Source organism: Puma concolor, chromosome C2 (assembly GCF_028749965.1).
Source record: "Puma concolor isolate L17-30 chromosome C2, mPumCon1.1.hap2, whole genome shotgun sequence".
NCBI classification, from domain to species: Eukaryota; Metazoa; Chordata; class Mammalia; order Carnivora; family Felidae; genus Puma; species Puma concolor.
In genome coordinates, this window is record NC_141675.1 from 91418960 (window position 1) to 91438625 (window position 19666).

The 19666-nt window shown below is 36.4% G+C and overlaps 1 protein-coding gene across 1 annotated transcript in view; it reads right to left on the bottom strand.

The window, feature by feature from the left end:
• Window positions 1-19666, bottom strand: part of SLC49A4 (solute carrier family 49 member 4) — a 94945-nt gene that overhangs the window by 17209 nt on the left and 58070 nt on the right. Inside the window, exons 6-8 of the mRNA XM_025914012.2 lie at window positions 18855-18922; window positions 15632-15759; window positions 1968-2150 (exon numbers count right to left, since the gene is read on the bottom strand). Coding sequence (XP_025769797.1) covers window positions 1968-2150; window positions 15632-15759; window positions 18855-18922 — 379 coding nt within the window. The remainder of the gene's footprint in view (window positions 1-1967; window positions 2151-15631; window positions 15760-18854; window positions 18923-19666) is intronic.

Below are 19666 nucleotides of genomic sequence, written 5' to 3' on the forward strand. Positions count from 1 at the left end.
TGTGTCCATGGGCTGGAAAATTGTTTCTATCACCTGAAGGGGCAACATAGCCATCTCTCATACTTTACCATGCAAAAAGAGAGGCATTAAGCCTCTTAATTTCAACTGTGACAAACTGAAGTGGATTAAAGCTGATGTGTAATAATTGTTTATTCTATTTAGAATTGTTTGTTCTGTTTAGAAAACACATTGGAGGGAAAGACCTTATTCTAACACCTCCTGATGGCATTTTCCCTAATGGAAACACATGTTTTCAAGAGGACTGTCAACAGGAGTCTGGCTTCATCAATCTCTCTCTCCTTCATAAGAGAAACTGACCTCACATCAAGTTTAGGAAAGTTAAAACCTACTTCGCCTGCATTACTGATTGGTGGAAATGATCTAGTTTGTTGTTAATCATATATATTAAGAAATTAACATATCATTTGGATGCTTTTTGCTGTTAGGTGAAAATGTTATATTAAAAGTTGTCTAAAACCCAGGCCAGATTCTGTTTCATCAGCTTTGAAAGTTTCAAAAATGTATTTTCCAGTCAAGGTGGTTATTGTGGCTATTATTTCAATTATAAGACTGTCAGGAAGTTTCCTATAAAATATTAGGCCTCTTGGATTGTTACACTTTAGAGCATGTGTTACATTTGAATCTTAAAATTAGATTCTTCCATGTAAAAATTATCCAAATTTACTGGTATTTGATGAGCAGTTAAGAGAAAAGCAATGAGGAAAAAAAGGTAGTAATAACAGATCGCTTATGATGAGGAAATAAAATAGGATATAAGCCTAGTAGAAATTAATAAAAATTTACATTCAAGAATCACAAGTATAAATCCTTAACATGCAAGAAAAAAATACTAGATAATTGTGCTCAAATGTTTCAAAACAGCAAGACAGATTTTGGACAGAGAAGAATGAGTATCAGAGAAAACCAAACAGCTGTGCAAAACGGAGTCACTACAAACCCATGGATCCCAACCTCAGGTGGTCTGCCTTCAGTGTGCCCAGCAATCTTTCCAGCTGTCCCTGTGGTGTCTCCTCCCATCCCTCCAAGGTTATTTTAATGTTCCATTCTCTCCTTAAGCCCTGTCTCCACTATCTTCCCACCAGCTCTTGACAGACAACTGGCTTCTAAGCAGAAGCTGGTGCCATCAAGAAGGAGCTCCTTCAACAATCGCCCTGGGAAGCGTGTCTGCCTCTGTGGCTGCCCGCACTGCTTCCTCTCCTAACTCCTTTTGTCCAAGTCTAACTCCTCCACTTGAGTTCAGGACCCCATCCCTTCCTCTCTTGTAAGGGCCTCCCTTTTCTTCAAAGGCGTACCCACTGGGTACTTCAACCTTCTTTTCACTCTATACCTGTGCTGACCAATTCACTAGCCACTAGCTATGTGTAGCTATTTAAATTTCAACTTACATTAATTAAAATAAAATGGTAAAAAGTCCAATCCCTTACTTGCACTAGCTGAGTGTGGCTAGTGGTACTGTACTGGACAGTAAAGAACACTGCCAGCCTCCTAAAAAGTTTCATTGGAGAGTGCTGTTCCTTATATTCTACCCACTCCTTGGGTGACCTCTCATTCATCTCTAAGGATTGACACTACAAATCTACCTCTGACTTTAACTTGTACCTTATGTTAAGACAGTAGATTCTAAGTATCTTTTAAAAAGCAATATACCAGTGGTTCTCAACAAGAACCAGTATATTAGAATCACTTGGTGGGTTTTTAAAAATATAAATACAGGGCCCCAGTCCAGGTTAATTAAACCAGAAACTCTAGGGAGTGAGGGTGCATTACATTAGTCTAGGATGCATTTCAAGAAAAACAAAACGGAGGATCTTTTTTTTAGGCACCTGAAAGCTTTGTCAAAGTAATTTGCTTTGGTGAGAATTCTCCATATAAATTCCCTATACATCAGTGCCACAAACCTCTCTCGTAACACATTTAGATAGTAAATAAAAAGTCAAATTTCTTACCTGTGTGATAAAATGTGAGAAAAAATAAAAGTACTCCCATGAACATATTACTTAAAAAAGTGACAACTCCACAAGTAATTCCTTCTGGAACTGGGTAGACAGTCTCCACAAAAAGCTCAAAAAATATAGGTATACTGCTATTCAAGAACACTCCCAGGAGAATGCAGGAGGCATATAATGTCACTAAAATGAAAACACAAACATTTTAGTTTCATGGTAGCAACAGTGAGTCATATCAGATAGATCTTCTGGGTATTCTCTTTCAGAAGTATCAACTCTGGAATTTCATATCTTTTCAATGGTAGTTGATAAAGTTTGACAAAGCATCACATATCTGTCAGCTCTTTGCTCAGGTTTTGTGGAGTAGATAGGAGAAGGTTTTGTTGCCAGATGACCATCAGGATTTGCTTTATCATTTTGGTTTGGATTACTTCAAAGCACAGAAGTGATTTCACCACTATAATCATTTCACCACTATAATATATAATTAAAAGGGTTCTTCTCCCTCAGTCACACTCCTGGCAGACAGAGGTTTAGATAAAATACAGCAACTTAATTTGAAATCTAAACTCATTCTATAATTTTAAAGAAAACTTAAAATCTAAGAATAAATGTAAGAAACATTAAGTGTTCCTAAAAATTACATATTTAAAAGGACTGGTTAGTAATCATCTTCAAATACAAAATAAAAATATTCAGTATGTAACTCCCGGAGAAATGCTAAAAATATAACTAGTCTTCAGTTTTGGAATTTTGTGTTTTTGGAATTTTGAATTTTATGTCAACAGTTTTTAAAAAATACATAACTTTCTATATGTTAACCAGAATTTAAATAAAAATTCAGAGAAAAAATTAAAAATATGTAACTTTTTAGGAAGATAGAAAAAAACTTCACCCAGAAATGTATAATAAATAGTGGTTAGGATCCCAGGTTAGCAATAAAAAGCCCATTAACCCTATTCTGTAGTGAAATCTTTGATCTTTGAATAAGGGCATTATTCTTATTCTTAGAAAAATGTCTAGGGAAATGCACCCCACTCCAAGGAATTTTTTCATAGCTACAAATGCTCATTATTTTAAATTTGAAGGTGAAAAAAGAACCAACGGGGTAAAAATGATATCCTATAGAACACATCCCTTTTGGACTAGTAAGTATATCATACCCACAGATAATAATGAGTAGAATTCATTCTAAGCCTAAGGTTAGCAGGAAAATACATTTTAAGAATTCTGAAGATCTAATTGGCTTTATTAAATGATTCATAACTGGGCAGCATCCCATCCAGCAAGTAGAGGGGAACTTTGGGGAAAATATTTTATTTTTTCTGGGAAAATATTTTGAATATTTGTTAAGGAAAAATTCTTTTTTGAAAATATTTATTTATTTATTTTGAGAGAAGGAGTGTGCCAGCAGGGGAGGGGCAGAGAGAGGGGGAGAGAACCCAAGCAGGCTCCACGATGTTAGCACAGAGCCCAATGTGGGGCTTGATCCTACAGCCTGCGAGACTGTGACCTGAGCTGAGATTAAGAGTCAGACATCTAACCAACTGAGCCACCCAGATGCCCTGGAAAAAAAATTTCTGTATAGGAACCTCAACTTCCATTTCCTCCTCTAATTACACTAGCCTTTCAGGATTATAAAATATTTATTCTTTTTTTTTTTTTTTTTTTTTTCAACGTTTATTTATTTTTTGGGGGACAGAGAGAGACAGAGCATGAACGGGGGAGGGGCAGAGAGAGAGGGAGACACAGAATCAGAAACAGGCTCCAGGCTCTGAGCCATCAGCCCAGAGCCTGACGCGGGGCTCGAACTCACGGACTGAGAGATCGTGACCTGGCTGAAGTCGGACGCTTAACCGACTGCGCCACCCAGGCGCTCCAATATTTAGTCATTCTAATAACACAAATAGCTGGTGATTATACTGATTTTCTTTGACTAGGAGACACATATGAAAAGAGAGAACAAAAGGGTGACTGTGAATAAAGAACATACTACTGGCTAAAGCAGTGACCAAATTTTCACAGAATCAAACGGGAAGCATCTGATAGTTAAAATAAATACCACTTAAAATATGAAGTAACTTTCAAGATTCTTTTTTTTTTAATGTTTATTTATTTTTGAGACAGAGAGAGACAGAGCATGAACAAGGGAGGGTCAGAGAGAGAGGGAGACACAGAATCTAAAGCAGGCTCCAGTCTCTGAGCTGTCAGCACAGAGCCCGACACGGGGCTCGAACTCACGGACTGTGAGATCATGACCTGAGCCGAAGTCCGCCGCCTAACCAACTGAGCCACCCAGGCGCCCCTCAAGATTCTTAAAAACAAAACCCCTCATGCTCACTATATATTTGCTAGACACATATCACATAAACAAATCAACACATTCCTCTTCTCATGTGACTCATTAGTGGGACATTTGGAAATGTAGGGATGGAATGTCATCGGTAGCTTTTATAGCATATTCTATCTACAAAACACTCTATAATAATTTATCAGCCAGTCAGTGGTAATCAGAGCAGAGATGGCTATCGACCCAAACACAGATGAGTCTAAGAGTTCAAAATAAGAGAATATTGAAATAAATGCCAGGAAGAATCAATCTCTTAAGAACCAGGAAGTGCTACTTCTAAAGATTCACAAACTACTAATAGAATCAGCTGTTTCTAGGAAACACGTTTGGAAATAATCCTTTTGACATTTTTATGTCTGAAATATACCCTTACATGTAGTTTGTAATCAGGCAAGTGAAAATGAAAAATTACCACAATATGTATATAATAGAACAATTGCATGTTGTAAAAGAAAGAAAGAATGATAATGTAATGATAAGGATATACAAAAAGAGGACTATCAGTATGAAGTCTTGAAAAGAGAGGTTTGGTTTTATCGATTTTTATCAAGCATGGTACAAAAAAAAAAAAAAAATGAGACACACACACACACACAGAATTTCTCAGAGAAGCAGAGCTTGGTGAAGCAGGGGGCCCCATCTGAAAACTCAAGATCATCCAACTCCCTTGGTTTCATTTCATGTTCATTAAGAATCTTATGATTTTGGTTTCCTAGGTATCTGAATTCTGGAAAGGGAAGAGGAAATCTTTATCACTGGAAATATTAGACTTCTATTATAATTAAACATTGTTGATAGAACTGTAAATAGTTCATCTTCTGATGGTAATTTGAAAATGCTTTTCAAAATAAATAATGCACTTACTCTTTGACCCAACAATTCCACTTCTAGGTATTTATTCTATAGCTATGCAGGTACAAGATTATGGAGAACACTCATTGCAATATTGTTTGTAGTACAAAAAGATTATTAAATAAGCTAAGTGTCCACCGATAGGGGGTTGGTTGTTTAAAAATGTATCAAACATCAAAGATGTATTATGCAACTATTAAAAATGGAAGTAACTCTGTCTATACTGATATTAATGATATCTAAGGTACGTAAGTGAAAAAGGTGAAGAGTGTTATCTTTTTAAAAAGAACACACGCACTGCTGTTTGTAAATTTATAGAATTCTCTGGGCAAATACCTAAGAAACTGACATACAGGGTTGCCTCTAAAGAGAAAAACTGGAGGCCACAGGAGGGTAGACATTTTTCATTTTATACCTTTTTCCTATTATTTGAATTTGAATTATTTACTTTGTGCGTATCTTAGCTATTTAAAAACAAAAGAACTGGGGGCGCCTGGGTGGCTCAGTCGGTTGAGCGTCCGACTTCAGCTCAGGTCACGATCTCACGGTTTGTGAGTTCGAGCCCCGCGTCAGACTCTGGGCTGGTGGCTCAGAGCCTGGAGCCTGCTTCCGATTCTGTGTCTCCCTCTCTCTCTGCCCCTCCCCCATTCATGCTCTGTCTCTCTCTGTCTCAAAAATAAACAAACATTAAAAAAAAAATTTTTTAAAAAAGAACTGTATTGTAAACTAACGAAATAGCAGCTGATCCAACCTGCCCCCCTGTAAGTTTCTTAGCTCACTGATTCAGAAATGGCTATCACTGAGTGGCAAGACTCCTAGACCTAATGTCTACACCAGGGAGCCACGTAACTCAGCCCTTGTGCAGGATCCTTGACACAAATATTCTCACTTCATTTTATAAGAATTCCTATTACATGTAGGATAGATGAGCTGAGATGTATAATATAACTTCAGAGGCCAGTAGTCAAAAAGCCAAGTATTTTCAGGGTGCCTGGTGGCTCAGTCGGCTAAGCATCCAACTTCAGCTCAGGTCATGATCTCACGGTTCCTAAGTTCGAGCCCTGTGTCAGTCTCTGTGCTGACAGCTCAGAGCCTGGAGCCTGCTTCCGATTCTGTGTCTCCCTCTCTCTCTGCCCCTCCCCCGCTCACGCTCTGTCTCTCTCCCTCTCAAAAATAAAATAAACATTAAAAAATTAAAGAAAAAGCAAGTATTTTCATTTAATTCTCTCACTCTTGGGGTTTGCTTCTTCTATTATATGAAAATGATGACCAAGAGGTTGTTTTACACTGGATGGATGTGCTGAAATCACTTGTTATTGCATAAAGGATCAAAATAGTTTACATAGGAAAGGGTTAAATTAAGATCATTCATAATCAAAGTGGGGAAAAGTAGCTGTGTCAGGACTGAATTCATATACTCCCCAGTGCTCTGGGACATGCACAAAGTAGAAGCCGATTTGAATTTGACTTTCATTTGAGTTTTTAGTTTAGAGTCTGATACAGTATCTTTATACACTGGTTTGTCTGATCCAGTGGGTGAATGTCATCTACGAAAAGTCAGGCAGACAAGATAATTTCCTGCTTGTCAGAGAGGGCTCAAACTACATAATTGTTAAGTATTTCTATGACTTTTTATGATACTAAAATTATAATAAACTGCCTTTCAATTAAAAAGTCAAGGTAATTTGGTAGAACAAATACAATGCTGATGCAGAGTTTTTTCAAAGAAGTTAATAAAATTTCACAGGCCCACAATTCAAACTGCAAAAAACAAAGTCCTGTGCAACACAGAATACAGTTACAATGGATGTATTTCAAGAACACAAATTGGATCATAACCCTGAAACTACTACCTCCCCCACTCCTGCTCCCAATGGCAAACCAAGTCAGTTAACCTTAGGGACATAAAACTACGTATAAATACATTTTTAGTAACCCAAACACTCAAACCTTAGGTGTCATAAAATAAATCACAAAATTTCAGGTAAGAACTATTCCCATTCAACATTTAATGAGATTCTTTTTTTCATTATTATTATATTTATTTTTGAGAGAGAGAGATAGAGTGCGAGCAGGGGAGGGGCAGAGAGAGAGAGGAAGACACAGAATCCGAAGTAAGCTCCAGGCTCTGAGCTGTCAGCACAGAGCCCGACCTGGGGTTTGAACTCACGAACGGTAAGATTATGACCTGAGCCAAAGTCGGACGCTTAACTGACTAAGCCACCCTGGTGCTCCAACCATTTAATGAGATTCTTAAGATATCATTAATAACAAAACAATTTTCAATCTTGGGTTTACATAATTTTTAAGGCATTTTTAAAGCTGTTTTCAAATATATTATATTTGATCACCTTATCGACCCTTTGAAGCAGGTAAAGCATTTTACAGATGAAGTGACGAAAGTTCTGGAAGTCAAAATGACTTATTTGGAAACAATGTAAATTAGCTTTGCTAAAAATAATATAATTAAGGTGTACAGAATCTAGCATGAAGCCACTGTGTCAGACTGAAAAACAAAACAAAACAAAACAAAACAAAACAAAACAAAAACCCCCAAAACCCCAAACAAGACTTGGTATTTCCTTTATTCAATCGTATTCACACAAAAAGCATGCTTCCCCAATCTGTGTTCAGCACTAAAAGCTCGAAGTGACTGAACATAAATAAGCTAGATGACAAAATAAAAAACCCAAAAAGTTACAAAGAAGATGAACCTTAATCATGATACATGTAAAATGGGTTCAAAAATTATTGTTTAGGTATTTAATAGGGAAAACATAAGCCTTTTTTCAAAACCATTTATCAGGCACCTATTTTTTGTAAGCCACTATGTTGGAACAATAAATAGGACACACCGTATCCTCAAATGACTCCTAACCTAAAGGAATATGATCGACAGCTATTGGCTTAGTAGCCATTTATATGCACAGTGTGAAGAAAATAATTATACTTCATTCTTTTTTCTTAAAAAAAAAAAAAAAAAAAGCTATGTCTAACCATGAGAAGCAATAGCCCCCACTATCAGGTGCTGAGTACAGCAGGAAAAGTGGGCTGAAATCTATTAGCAATAGGTTTTAAGGAAAACCCTGACAAAGTATGGTAGGTTTAGAAGAGACCGATTGTGGTGGTCAGTGCTGGGAATCCATGTTTGATGAGGGCAGCTTGTGAGAACTGGTGGATGCTTAGATTAAGGCTAAGGCCAGACAAGACAGGTACAATGTTTTGAGGGTGTCAGTGGAAGAGGGAGGGAGCTGACCTGCCCTGTGGGCTGTGTTGCTCCAAATCAGCTCTCTCCATAGGAGGAAGAATTTCCCAGGACCCAGAGCTGATAAACAATGGGACAGGGAATGGCTTCCTCATCCAGGCGGGATTCCAGTTGCAGTGAGATGGGCATATCTCTGGATTGTAAGCGAAGAGACTCACTTATTGAATGATAAGTTATACCAGATGATAACTGAGGTTCATTTAAGCAGATCAATAACAAATAAATTTAGGTAGAGAGCCTAACTAAAACTAAAACTTTCATAGGTGCTTCTCAGTAGATATGAATAATACAGAATTTCTTTCCAGTTTTATTAGGAAGTATTATAAATAAGAAATAAGATTATAAAATAAGTACAATAAATTTTTATCATGAAAATTTTTAAAGATTAGAATCAAGAAATTTCCCTAAAGAGTTGGCTTATTAATGTACTTTATTGGATAAATTTTATGATTATGCATACTGACTAAATTTTATTTTATGATAAAGTTAGGAAAGCTACCTGGGAATTATTAGATTAAACCTTTATTAAAAATATTTCTACAATCTAAATTAACCTTGATATTGCATTTGAAAATACTCCTTCAGGAAATAAAGACACATGTGTAAAGAGAAACAGTAAACATTCACAATATGTTTGTTCATGGGTTTTAGGTGTGTTGAATATATGGGATACACACATACATATGTACACACACACTGACATAACATTTCTATATTGTTGAGCTGTGCCTCTCTTCTCAGCCTCAGATTTTCTTCCTAAAAATGATTGTTGTGGTCTTCATGATCTGCCACTGATTAAAACATGCAGTACATGAAACCGTGGTTTCAAAAAAGTATAGGGCATATTTTGCTGCAATATTCATTAATAGCAATGACTTTATTTATGTTATTATTTTATTTGTGTCCCTTGTTTAGCCTCTTTGTTGGCATGGTTAGTCCTATAAAGGCTGACAGTTATGTTTAGAGTCTCTTACGGTGGAAGGCAAAGTAGTTATCTTGCAGAAATGAAGCACAACTAATAACCCTTTGAAATAGTGGGCCCAGGGTAGAGATTGGTTGTACTATATCAGGTAGTACAGGTATAGGTTTATCAGTAACTTTTAAGTTCCCAAAGAACTACTTATGGTTCTATAGAAGGCAATGCACAGTTGCATCACGGAACACTGATCACCTGGTCAAGCCCTCTATCTTTCAGAAACAGAGTCTGTTTACAGACTCAATTCTCTTCTTGAAAATCTCCATGGATAAACATTATAGTATCTTGCTCAATAGGTCCTATCAGCATATCATGGCTCTTAATTTAAGATTTTTCACAAATCCATTTTCTTCCTTTAATCCACCTTCTGTTTTTTTCCTTCTTGATCACAGAGTCATGAACATGAGTAACAGTCACTTCTAGTTCATAAAGTTGGAAAGAATAATTAAGTCACTTACCTACCTTTCGTGAAAATCCCTAATTTCCTTAAAAGTGTGCATATTATAATCATGCTCATCATCCCTTTCTGAGTTTTCTCATTTCCCCTCCATTTTGGGGTAAATGTATGTTTTTATTTCTTTGCATGCTGTTAAAGTGGGACATAATTATCTTAATAAAAGCAAGATATATGAAAATATATTAAGAGGATCACTCTCTAGCCTATACATGTCACATGCCTTTCAATACAACCGAGTATATTTTCTTTCTTCAAATACCACTTGAAGTCAGCTTGTAGTCACCTATCATTGTCAAGGGGCTCGTGTCTAGCTTATCTTTCCCCCTTACTCCCCACTCACTATCTATGTCTGACTTCGCCACTGAGGCCTTCCAGTAACTTGAATTAGATAAAGAACCTCCCAAGGCCACTTCTGCTAAAACTCAAATTATATTGTTTCAGTAAACTCAACACCAAAGTGCTAACATTTTTCAAAATGCCGTTTTCAAAGCATTTATCTGTTCAGTGAAAAATGACTGTGTGAATTGTGGCAAACGGGGCTAGATATCTACTTTTCAGATAAGGTGAAATGCATTTTCATAACTTTGTATATAGAATAAGCTTCAAGATTTTGAAACTCACATTATCTAGTCATGAATTTATTTATTTGCCCTGTTGAAGATACTTCAATTAATAAACATATAACACAATTATAAATACTGAGTCTCCTTAAGGAAATAAAAGCATACTGCTGATAGCTTCCAAGGGGATGTATATATGCAAGTACACGTATCAAAATGGTGCACTTTTATGGGGCACCTCGGTGGCTCAGTCAGTTAAGCCACCAACTCTTGATTTTGGCTCAGGTCGTGATCCCAGGGTTCTGAGATTGAGCCCCACGTCAAGCTCTGCACTGACAGTGTGGAGCCTGCTTGGGATTGTCTTTCTCCTTTTCTCTCTGCCTCTTCCCCACCTTTTGATTGCTCTCTCTCTCACAACATAAATAAATAAACATTAAAAAAAAATGCACCTTTAGATAGAATGGAATGATTCAGTTTTTCTTCTATAGAGATGGCAACAATAGTATCAAGATCAGTGGACCACAAAATATTGCAACAGAAGGTTTTAGCAGTAACAGCACTTTTAAACATGGCTTGAACAAAATTAACTAGCTTTTAATTTATTAAGTCAGTAATTACAATCAATGCATATATTTTCACACTTTTCATGTAGAGTCCTCTGTTATTTAAAAGTAACAAAAGGAATACTAAATTTACTGGAAATGGTAAAAAGACTAGATATTTTCCACATTAAAAATAGAATAATGACTCTGGTAAAAAAGAAATACGAATTTGCCATTACTGGCTTTAAATATCAGTCTAAAGGTCTAGATGTGTCTATAATTAGATTTTGTAGTAAGTTCCCTTTCATGAAACCTCTTTTACTTAGAAGGAATTAGGTCAGATTTTTACAAAGGCAGTAAGAGTATCTGTGACAGATTTATTCAAATTCTCCATTGTTCCACTAAAATGTGCCCTTTTGCCTTTCTGCAGCTAGTGCTGAATAACAAAGAGTGGCCACAGTTGCTATTATTTGCAATAAGTCATATCTACTGAGATTCAAAATGCAGGTGGGGTGCCTGGTTGGCTCAGTAGGTTAAGGGTCCACCTCTTGATTCTGGCTCAGGTCATGATAAGTGTGATATCGAGCCCCACATGGGGCTCCACAGTGACAGTATGGAGCCTACTTGGGATTCTCTATCTCTGCCCCTCCCCCACTCTCTCAAAATAAATAAATAAACTTAAAAAAATGGAGGTAATGTACACTTCATTCACTCACTCACTCATTCACTCATTAGTCAGGATCTAGGGCTAGGTAGTGGGTTGGGAGTTGGGTGTCAGAATTTATAAGGCACGAGTCTATGCTCCAGATTTTGTGATTGGTAGGGGAGATAAGACACACATTCAAGTAACTATTAAATGGTATCAGGAAAGAAAAAAAAATCCCACTATGATCATTCAGAGAAGGACTGAAAAGTCTAGGTTTCAACAGTGTGCTTTTAATTTAAAAACGCATCTTTCAGGAGTTTCTTTCTTTCAGGAGTTTCTAAGTGACATTCAAAAACTCACTTGCAATTGAAAACAACAGTAGAATTTATAAATTCAGTTGTTAAGATGGCCACACAAACTCAACCTTTCAATTCTGGCTTTGATTTAATTTAGAATTCTGCTTTCCTTTCTGTCCAACATAATTGTTTTCAAGGACAGATGGGAAAACCATAGTCCTGACCAAGGTTAATAATATCAATTTTCCCTTAAGATTTAAAAAGATGTATAGTTTTCAAATATATACTTTCTTTTTTCTGATTATAAAAGTAAAAAAATGCTCATTATTACAAATCTAGACAAAAAAGAAGGCAATAAAAGAAACATTCTTACTGCCACCACCCAGAGATAAAACTGTTAATTCATCATGTTAAATAGAAAACACATAAAATTTAATGAATGCAATATCTTATAATGAATATTCTACACTTAATTCAAGGGAAAAACGTGTTCATTATGTACTCACAACTTTGTTCTTATAAAATCTAATAGATACATACAAAAATCTGAGTGTAATGTTATATGAGGAGTTGTAAACTAAAACTATTCTACCGGAATGTTGTGCAATTGCTAAATTATGAAATTATACCAGAATAAAATAAAACAAAAAATTCTGGCCCAAAATACTTGCCAAAATTGCTCAAAAACCTAATGTAGGTATGTTAGTATAAAAAAAGTGCACAGTATCCAAAACTTATTACTCTGGACAACTGGGCTTTATAGGCAAAGCAATAAAAATTAAAGTTAAGGATACCTGGCAGGATGGTACAAAACAGAGATTTCCAAACCTTCCTTTGCAGCACCCTTAGTGCCTTAGTAATTTTTTCATGGTGCCCCAAGGCCAAAAGAAATAGCTAACAATTCTGTTAATTACATAGTTAGGTCCAAACAATTTAACATATATTATATATACATACATATATATATATATGTGTGTGTATATATATATATATATGTATATCTCAACCACAATTGCTTACTAATGAGATGCGTGCATCTGATGGGCAATGCATGCCTTCTCAAATCTTGGGATCAACTCTTACAATCAGATCGACACCCTCATTTCCTGGTCCTGATTTTTGTGCAGCACTTGCTTTTTATCACAGCAGCTGCAGGAAACCTAACTTCGCAGAGATGTGATGTCATCGAAAAGAATGTAGTAAGATCTAATGACAAAACTGGGAACTCTCTTGAACTAGAGGTTCACAAAGTGTCTGACAGATGTGGAATATCTCTGTGTTTCCTTCAGAAATTTAGGGGGTATAGCTCAGGGGTAGAGCATTTGACTGCAGAAATTTAAAATAACCCACATTGCCCTTTTGAGTTTGCTGTGGAACTCCAGGGAAGCTGGCCTGGTGTAGTTTGGTAGTCGTGGATATAGGGCAACCTATAAAAGTGTCACTGTAGAAGTGGTAGGAACTCCAAAATAAAGGCTGTCTTTGGAGTGCCGGGGTGGCTCAGTCCATTAAGCAAGCATCTGACTCTCTATCTCAGCGCAGGTCTTGATTGCAGGGTTGTGAGTTCAAAGGCTGTCTTTGAAAAATTTGGTACCTTTGATATATAAATTGCTGGTCCTTTTATAACAGAGCACTGAAATCCAAATTGGGATACTATGACATATTATTTTATAGACCATGAGGGCTCTGTTATTGTTTCTTCCTTTTTAAAATTTTTTTGAAGTTTATTTATTTTAAGAGACAGAGAGAGTTGAGTGGGGGAAGGGCAGAGAGAGAGGGAGAGACAGAATCCCAAGCAGGCTCTGTGCTAGTGCACAGAGTCCAATATGGGGCCCGAACTCATGAACAGTGAGATCATAACTTGAGAGGAAACCAGGAGTCAGACACTTAACCGACTGAACCACCAAGGCATCCCCACTTACTTTTTTTTTTTTTTCTTAATAAAAGATTGCTCAAGATGCAGATTTTTTATTCCATTTGTAAGTAATAGCCACCTACTGGATTATGTGTTTATTATGGGATTATTTGTTATAAAGGTAGAATATAGGATTCTTTGTTACAAAGTAGGCTATAAAATTGTAGGATTATTTGCTGTAATAAGCACTTGTATGGGTAAGAGTTAACAAGAGTCTGAAGTGGCTCTATTGGGGCCTATTGACCAATGGCATGCGTATTTCATGGGGACTCCATTAGAGAAATGTTCCTTTTGTCCGTATACAATTAAGGCTGCAGATGGAATTAAGGTTACTAATCAGTTGACCTTAAAATTGAGAGCTTATCCTGAATTATCTGGGTGGGTTCAGTATAATCACAGGGATCCTTAAAAGTAGAGAAAAGAGCAGAGGATTAGACCTCAGAGGAAGATGTGACTTGGAAGAAAGGCGCGGGTAATGCTGTGTGAGAAGGACTTGACCCATGGCAGGCTTTAAAGATGGAGGAAGGGAATCCAGGAATCTGGGTGACCTCTGGAAGTCAGAAAAGGCAAGATAGTGTATTCTTCCCTTGTCTAGAGTTTGCCCACACTTTGACTTTAGCCTAGTGAGACCCACATTGGACTTCTAACTTACAGAAATGTAAGAAAATAACCTGGTGTTGTTTTAAGCCACTGTATTTGTGATAACTTGTTATAGTGGCCATGGTAAACTAATATAGAACCCCAAATGACAGTATTGATAACAACACAATAGCGGGGCACCTGGGTGGCTCAGTTGGTTGAGTATTTGACTCTCAGTTTCAGCTCAGGTCATAATCCCAGGTCATGGGATCAAGCCCCAAGTCGGGTTCTGTGCTGAGCATGGAGCCTGCTTAAGATTCATTCCTCTCTCTCTCTCTCTCTCTCTCTCCTAACCATCCCCCCCCCCCCCCCCCCCGCCGCCCCTCTCCCCTGATCATGCTCTCTCTAAAATAAAACAAAAAAAAATGCAATAGCAACTATAAATATTTCAGGTCAGGGGCACCTGGGTGGCTCAGTCAGTTAAGCGTCCAACTTCGGCTCAGGTCATGATCTCAGGGTCCGTAAGTTCGAGCCCCTCATTGGGCTCTGTGCTGACAGCTCAGAACCTGGAGCCTGCTTTGTATTCTGTGTCTCCCTCTCTCTCTGACCCTCTTTCCCCATTCATGCTCTGCTTCTCTCTGTCTCAAAAATAAATAAACATTAAAAAAAAATTAAATATTTCAGGTCAATTAGATGAGCTGAATAAGCTGTCTGTAATATACTTCCTAAAGGTATTTTCTAGTAAGTTTTGTTTTGTATTGATAGTGTACGAAGACTGAATAACCTATAGGTGTAGAAAGAATTTTACTGGTATATACTTCAAACATCATAGCTTTTTGCCTCTGTTCATTTTCCTTACTGCTTAATGATGTAATGGCTATAAAGAAGATAAAAATTTCTGTATTATGCTCTGATATGAATTTTAAAAGAATATAGGCTTTTCCATGCTATATGAGTTTAGGCTAAGGATTACATTTCTTTTCCATGTGAAAATACCAATGAAAATATTTTTAGTTATTCTTGGACTCTTTTTAGATGGGAAGATAGTCTGATGTCTGGACGTGGGAGACCTTTTTGTATATTTATTAGTTTTAGAATTTTTATAGTTTTATAGTAATTATTATTATATTTCCGTTATATCTCTAACAAGGAAAATTCCTACTGTCTGGGTTTATATATTTTTGTGATCTGAAAATATCTATTCAAAGTTCAAAATAGTCTGTGTTCACCTGTGGTTAAAGGCAGGTGTGTGATGCTGTTCAAACAGGTCAGGGTGAACCACGTGGATGACAGTGTAGCCCCAGAAAACAGGAGGAGAAGAATTAGTTTCAGCATACCCCTGATAAAATCTGCAAACCTGAAAAGAAACAATGTTCTATTATAATTCTACTTGGATTTTTAAAATACTGTTTAAATCAATGACACACTTTCATTAAGCAATAATTTCTTGAAAAAATTTCTAGGAGTTCTTTTTAAAGCAAGTAAAAAAACCTTTTTTAACTAGCACATTTTGCATGTATCGTGGCAAATATTTTTTTCTCTTACAAAACATACAAAATGTGATCTCTGTTCAAGGTCTGTAACTTACAGGATGGATTCTGTGTTTTTTAAATGCTACTTTTACTTTCTTTATATATTTCTATAATTTCCAAACATCCTATAATGAGCATTATATTATCCTAGTTTTAGAAAACAGGCTAACTTGCTGACATCAACTTGCAAACATGGCTCTCCCAAAATTCAAACTCAGAGAATCCAAATGCTTACCCACAGAGCCACCGGGGTCCTATATGATCTGGTCTGTGCCTCCGCTCTCCCTCTGCCTTACTATTCTCCAGTTGGACAGCCGTGTTTTTGTTTCTCATACAAGCTAGGGTTGTTGCCCATAGCAATATGTACCTTTGGTATTTGTCCTGTTTGCCAGGAATGCTGGTACCCTCATTCTTCATGTGACTTTCTCTAGCTTACTCTGGTCATTCAGGTCTCCGTTCAATAAAGCTCTCCCTGCTCATGAAAGAAGCCCTCACCATCCCATCTCCACACTCTATTTTCTTCACAGCATTGATCTCTATTGGCATTTCTTTTGTTTTTGCATTTACTTTTTGTCTTCCCTATTAGTAAGCTCCAGGAGAGCAAGAATGTAGCTCTGGAGTAATGACTACTGTCCTACAAAGGTTGTGGCTTATGTTTCAGGGCATTTTAAGTTCTCAAAATTTCTGCTTTTTTATGAATTAACATGAAATTAAAAGGCAAATGGTAGAGATGCTTATTGTTTAGTTATGACCCACAACTTTTCCATTTGCCAATTAACTTTTCCTCATCTGCTAATTTACAGGCACAATCCTCTGGCTGTGCCTACATGCAGCGTACTCAGGCCTTCAGAATTGTTCCTGCTGCAGAAAAACTGATCTCATCCCAAATATAACATTTACTGTGTTTTTTCTACTTTGAAGTTTTAAAGTTGATTTTAATTTTTATTGTAATTATATTACTGTCCTTCTTAATATTTTCAATACTATCTTTTGTGCTTATTTGACATGATAAGGTTAATCATGTTTGTAAGCATTGCCTGGACTAAAATAGCTTTCTGTGACAGCTGATGCCATCTTTTGGTGGAAAACATGGATGCATCTTTGCCCAGTGACTTATGTTTGTTCTCAACTATTAAAGTTTACCAGCAGAAAATTCTTTTGTACTCTGAAAACGTTCCACAGCTTCATAGAAATTTCCCTCAAGAAACTCCGAAAACAGTTTTCATGCCCACCAAACACTTTTTTATGTTTTGGTATGCTGCAAGAACATACTTGTCTGATAGGCAGATGGCAAAGTATGAGAGAATAAAATAGTTTTATGGTATAATCAGAACTGAATAAAGTTGAACAGTGAGAGAGCTGACAGGGCCAGGTCACATAAGAATAAACTGACCACTGTGATTTGCTATTTATGTAGACCTAGTCCTTTCAAATGGGCTAATACCATCAAAATTATTACACCTGGTAGTGGCCTTTAGCAACATAATTACAAAAAAAATCACCCAAACACTAATGTGTATAAGGAGATTCTGTTCTAGGGATCCCCAAAATGGTGTTATGAACATAATTTTAAAATTGATTCTAGGCCTAGGAGATAGCTATAATTGACTTCAATCCAGAGTAAGGGTCGTATTTTTTAGATCTTGCATTTCAATGAATTAAAAACAGAAATGTCCTCAGTCTCATTTTTCCTTCTAGCTCTATTTCTATATAGATAAAATTAAGGGTTTACAGAAAGAAAATAAAGCAAAAGGTACATGTGAGATGTCATTTCTGCTATACAATAGTTCCTCTTTGACCTATCTAGTGCTCAGAATAGGATTTGGGAAATGATGATTCAGTATAATTGGCTTGGATATTTAATTAGAAAAATTAGATATGATTCTGTCAAATGTGACAAGTCAATGTATTTCAGTATTTGTGTAGTGGTTTCCTACAAATGCTATCTTCCTATTCCTCTTCTTTAGCTTTTAGATTTTATTCTTTTATTTCCCTAACTTATAAAAACCTCAGGGTGATTTAGAAATCAGTGTCAGTTTATTCTTTCATTATCCCAGGAACACTATGCAAACTGTAAGGTCTAGATATATTATCCTGTGCCAATTATGTTTAAGTATTTAGAAATTGAGGTGATTTACATATCTTATTTGATCTCCCCAAATATGTAATTAGATTCTTCTCTTTCTGGTAAAGTTGATTGCCTAATTTTGTTTTTGATTAAACAGGGTAAACAATTTGGGAAGTGAATAACTCATCTCTTTGGAAACACCAAGGATAGTTTTATAGGCAGTCACCTGGATGAGTGACATTTCTGTTCTTTCTTTCTTTCTTTTTTTTTTTTTTAAGAAAAAATAAGACATTTTCCTTCCTCTGATTCCTTCTTAAAATGTGTTGTCATAATGGGTTAGGATCAAAGGGAGTTTGATGACTGGAAGTCTTTATGGACACTTTTCATCAAAATGGGATAAATACAGGGATGTACCTGCCAAAAAAGACCAAAAATAAATATCTGCTAATCAGATACTCCCTTTTCATGTAAAGTTCTAAAGATGTTCTTACAAATGATTCTTTTCAATTCTTTTCTATTCTCGATAAATAATCCATTTTCCTTTATTACTGTATTACCTTTCTTTGGACTCCATTTGTAGCTTCTGTTCTCCAATAATATGGAGACAGGCAGCTTAATTACACTGGAAACACATTTCTATCCTCTGGAAACAGTTGAAGACAGACTACTCCTGAGAATGTTTCTTGCAGCAGCAAATTCTTACTGCATGTGAATTTTCTTGTAGCCTGAACAAGTGCCCTTTCCGGCTTCTGCCTGTTTTATTTTCCCCTGAATTTTAACACTTATCAAAAGGAGCCATTTTTTTTGTTTTTGGTTTGGCCCACCCACATGTTTAACGTAAAATATTCTTACCTTGCCATAGCTATTCCAACAACACAGCCTCCAACTATGGACCAAAATCCAATCCAGCCAGCATCTACCTGCGGAGAAAGTGGCAGCCACATTTAATATAAGACTATCATGTTGCAATTTAGAAGGCAAGAAATAAAGATCCTCTGTCATCAATATGTAAATATATTTATATATTATATATACACGTATAATTCAAATATAATCAACAGCTAAATGGCAACAAATGTAGAAAATGAATAAAACGAAAGGATTCATGTGTGACTAATTAATACAACTTATCTAAGTAAATATATCCTTATTTAAGTTTTTATTGGAAGGTTTAAATCCAAAAAATAATCAGCATCACAAACAGGAAAAGGACAGAAGATGGTCAGTGACTTCAAGAAGCTTAAATATAGGCAATATACAGGACACTACTAGGAAATAATTAAGTGCTAAAACATCTGGCAACAATTAAAGATGCATCAAGAGGTCACAGAAGACAGAGAGAGTGAGAGCAAGAGCAATGTGGAATGGAGCACGTAGGGAGACCACTGAAAGAGAACTGGAGCTGGGTTTCAAATACAGAGCTCACTCCACTCTTGGGAAAACATTTCCAACCCTGCCATTTACTAGCTTTGTGACCCTGGATGGATTATGTCTTCTTATCTATAAAATGAACTAAAAGAGATAATCTGTGCATACACTTAGATCAGTGGTCAGCAAACAGGAAGTACTATCTATGTGTTATTACTATCTGTTATTACTACCTGATGATGCGTCTCCATCTAGCTAATGTCTTAACTCTTTCCTCACCTCATGGCCAAACTTTC